A 3,898-nucleotide genomic window follows, 5' to 3' on the forward strand; every position below is an offset into this window, starting at 1 on the left:
GGGGGAGGGAGGGAGGGAGGGAGGGAGGGAGGAAGGGAGGAAGGAAGGGAGGAAGGAAGAAAGTGGGCTCTCGAGGGGTATCAATTAATATATACGAAAAAGATTTTGTAGTAGGCAAAAGAAGGGCCTCCAAAAGATGTCATCATGAAGACCTTTTGAAAATATTAGCTTATATAGCAGGGTAATTAAGATAGCAGATGGAATAAAGCTAGTAGTCATAATCTTAGGAAGATAAGGCTGGATTATCCATCGGACTAGCACAATCACAATGGTCCTCTAAGTGTGGAAGAGCGAGCAAGAATAATGGAGTCAAAGAGACAGTTGAAACTACTGTTGTGCTGATTTCACAGGTGGAGGAAAGGCCATGAGCCAAGGAATGTGGGGGCCACTAGACACTGGAGCAGGAAAGAGGATGTTCTCCAGAGCATCCAGAAGGATTCTGGCCCATGCACATCATTATTTTAGCCCAATGACATCCCTTTCATGCTTCTGATCTCTAAAACTTTCAAAGAATTATTTGTTTTTAGACACTAGTGAGGTAATTTGTGACAACAGTGAAAGGAATCTAATACAGATAGTTATCCAATAAGATATTGTTTGCAGGAACTGAGTTTGAGCCTCTCAAATAATTCAGTTAGCTTGCCTTTGGCCAAGGCATTTTGTGTTGAAATCCACATTACATAGAGAATTTGGAGTTAATTTGGAGATATTTGGCCCCATCAGATGGTATGGAGAATTTCCCAGTGCATAAATGTAAATGTGGTTCAGATTTTTTTTTGCCTGATACTTTTTTTTGATACTTTTTAAATTTTTTATTAATTTATGTTATTCACAATTTTGAGGACTTTGAGGCATTAAGATAAGAAAAGCAATCCATTATTAAAATTAAGTCACCCTAATTTTTTTTTAGATTTGTTTACTTATTTGAGAAACAGAATGAGAGAGAGTGGTGGAACGGAGTGGCAGAGAGAGGGAGAGAGAAACATGCAGACTCCACACTGAGCATGGAGACTGGTGTGGGGCTCGATCCCACAAACAGGAGATCTTGACTTGAGTTGAAACCTTGAGTCAGATGTACTACTGACTGGGCCACCTAGGTGCCCCATCCTAAAGGATTTTTTTTTTACATTAATCACTCATTTTCCTTTAAATCTTTGTGTCAAAATTTCTACATTCTTTCTATTTCATGTTCATGCAAACATTCCTTTTCATTTCAATCTTCTGCAAATTTCTCCTCAAGTTTTCTTTCAACATAAGAGTTGGAATTATAAACCTGTGTGTGTGCGTGTGCACACATGTGTGTGAGCATGCTTATTTGAAAGAAAGATGTGCATGAGTTCACACACTCACGTACATACACACACTCTTCACTCTCAGATCTTTTCTATGGACTCAAGAAAGTGTACCCAACATTTTATTTATTCCTCACAACTTTCATGTTCCACATTACCTTCAGAAATACGGAAATGGATGTCCAGGTGAATAAAATTTTTAATAACATAAATATGCAGGTAAAACGTCCTGGACCTCTTCTTGAGTTCTTACAAATGGACCCATAAAGTAGGTATGCTTAATTCAACTATGGAAACTTTATTTCAGCAAAATGTACATTTAATACACGTGCAGCTTACTGTATGTAATTGTAGTCCAATAAACTAGTGAGAATTTTAAAATTCTAACGGTGTACAGCTCGTACTGGATTGAAAGCACTTATAGCTGAGCCCCCACCTGACAGGGGTGGAAGAAATGTCTTATAACCGGGAAGAAAGCCAAGTATCACATATGGACATAGGAGTAGCAAAATTCAATTAAGGTAATTTACATTTGGTAAATTATTTTTTCCCTAAACTGTAAGATTAACCTACATATATAAATGAAATAAATATCATGTATTAGTTGAAGAAAGAAGGGAACTACAACTCCACACAACGTCGTGGATGACCTTTAGAAATGCAATGTAGAGACTGATAAGTACTGCAGAATAGGTCAGAACAACTGCCCACCAGACACTCTCATTCGATAATAAAGGTGTTATATGAAGACACATGTTTTCAGAATGGCTAGTTATGCAGTCCTAGTGAAGGGATGCAATTATAAAAGCAACCAGAACAGAGAGAAATTATAAAAATCTACTTTTTCTCATTCTAGGCATTTGTACTGATATATGGGGACAGAATTCATCATTTCTCTACTACTGAAGTTTATCAGACAGAGCAGAAGCTTAACAAAGCCAGGTACTTAAACATATGGAGAAGTTCAGTTCAAACAAATGGAAATTCCAGAAAATAAATAGAAGGAGCAACTTCTGTTTCCACAGCCTGATCAAAGAATAGCAGTTGCTGGCTCTGAGGCTGTGAGCCCTGCAATCATGGGCACTTCTTCAGCCCCAGGACCATTGGCCCTTTCATCACTGGAACCCCAATGATTCTTTTCAGAGCCCTCTTTATGTCTGTGTTCCTCAGGCTGTAGATGAAGGGGTTCAGCATGGGTGTGACCACCGTGTACATCACCGAGGCCACTGCACTTGCGTGGGAGCTCTGGGGAGCAGCAGAGCTAAGGTACACTCCTAGGCTCGTACAAAAAAATAAGGAGACAACAGAGAGGTGAGACGCACAGGTGGAAAAAGCTTTATACTTGCCCTGAGCTGATGATATTCTAAGAATGGAGGAAACAATTTTAGAATAAGAGTAAAGTATCCCAGAGAGGGGACCACCAGCCAACAGCAAAGCTGCAAAATACATCACCACGTTACTAAGAAAGGTATCAGAACAGGCAAGTTGGATCATCTGATTGAGTTCACAGAAAAAGTGGGGAATTTCCCCCTCTGTACAGAAGGACAGACGCAACACCATTAAAGTCTGTAACAAGGAATGAGAAACACTGGTGATCCAGGACATCATAACCAGCAGTCCACAGAGCCGGGGATTCATGATGACCATGTACTGTAAGGGGTGACAGATGGCCACAAACCGGTCATAGGCCATCACAGCCAGAAGATAGATGTCCAACCCTGAAAAGATTATGAAAAAATACACCTGGGTGATGCAGCCTTTGTAGGTTATCACTTTGCTGTGAGTCTGGATGTTCCATAGCATCTTGGGGACGGTGGTGGAGGTGACACACATGTCTGCAAAGGACAGGTTGTTGAGGAAGAAGTACATGGGGGTGTGGAGGTGGGAGTCAGAGACAACAATCAGGACAAGGAGCAGGTTTCCAAACACAGCGATCAGGTACATGGAGAGGAAAAGCACAAATATGAGGGGCTGCAGTTCTGGATCCTCTGATAAGCCCAGAAGAAGGAATTCTGACATCCTTGTATCATTGCTTGATTGCATGTGGTTGCACTAACTATCAGGAAAGAGGAAAAAGACAACATTAATTTTTCATGAATAGCGTTGCTCACATGGTTGAAATGCAACAATTTATATTTTACAGTCAAGAAGTTAATTTCAGTATCTTGTGTAGAGACTGTCCCCCTTGAAGAGACTCCCTGCAGTTCCAATCTCTGATTAGGCTTTCTGTCTCATTTCCTGCCTTCCCCCACAGAGGTCACATATTCTACTGTTTTATTAAGAATGCCTTTCATGCATTTGAGGAATATGTATTGAGTTTCAAACATGGGCCAGGCAATGGGTAGCCATGAGTACAGGATCCTGAATATGAAAAGCCACTACAGGGGCGCCTGGGTGGCGCAGTTGTTAAGCGTCTGCCTTCGCCTCAGGGCATGATCCCAGCATTCTGGGATCGAGCCCCACATCAGGCTCCTCCGCTAGGAGCCTACTTCTTCCTCTCCTATTCTCCCTGCCTGTGTTCCCTCTCTAGCTGGCTGACTCTCTCTCTCTGCCAAATAAATGAATAAAATCTTAAAAAAAAAAAAGAAAAAGAAAAGCCACTATAA

General features: G+C 41.0%; 1 protein-coding gene across 1 annotated transcript; it reads right to left on the reverse strand.

Moving 5' to 3' along the window:
- Positions 1–2,366: 2,366 nt before the first annotated feature.
- LOC109488499 (olfactory receptor 7A17-like) lies at positions 2,367–3,335 on the reverse strand. Its single transcript, XM_019793229.2, has one exon. The coding sequence runs from the start codon at positions 3,333–3,335 to the stop codon at positions 2,367–2,369; it is 969 nt and encodes a 322-aa protein (XP_019648788.2).
- Positions 3,336–3,898: the final 563 nt, after the last annotated feature.

The sequence above is a fragment of the Ailuropoda melanoleuca genome, unplaced genomic scaffold (assembly GCF_002007445.2).
Source record: "Ailuropoda melanoleuca isolate Jingjing unplaced genomic scaffold, ASM200744v2 unplaced-scaffold7981, whole genome shotgun sequence".
Classification (NCBI taxonomy): Eukaryota; Metazoa; Chordata; class Mammalia; order Carnivora; family Ursidae; genus Ailuropoda; species Ailuropoda melanoleuca.

What these genes read in the sequence shown, in the direction of transcription:
- LOC109488499 (XM_019793229.2), bottom strand. Translation starts at nt 3,335, where the DNA reads ATGCAATCAAGCAATGATACAAGGATGTCAGAATTCCTTCTTCTGGGC.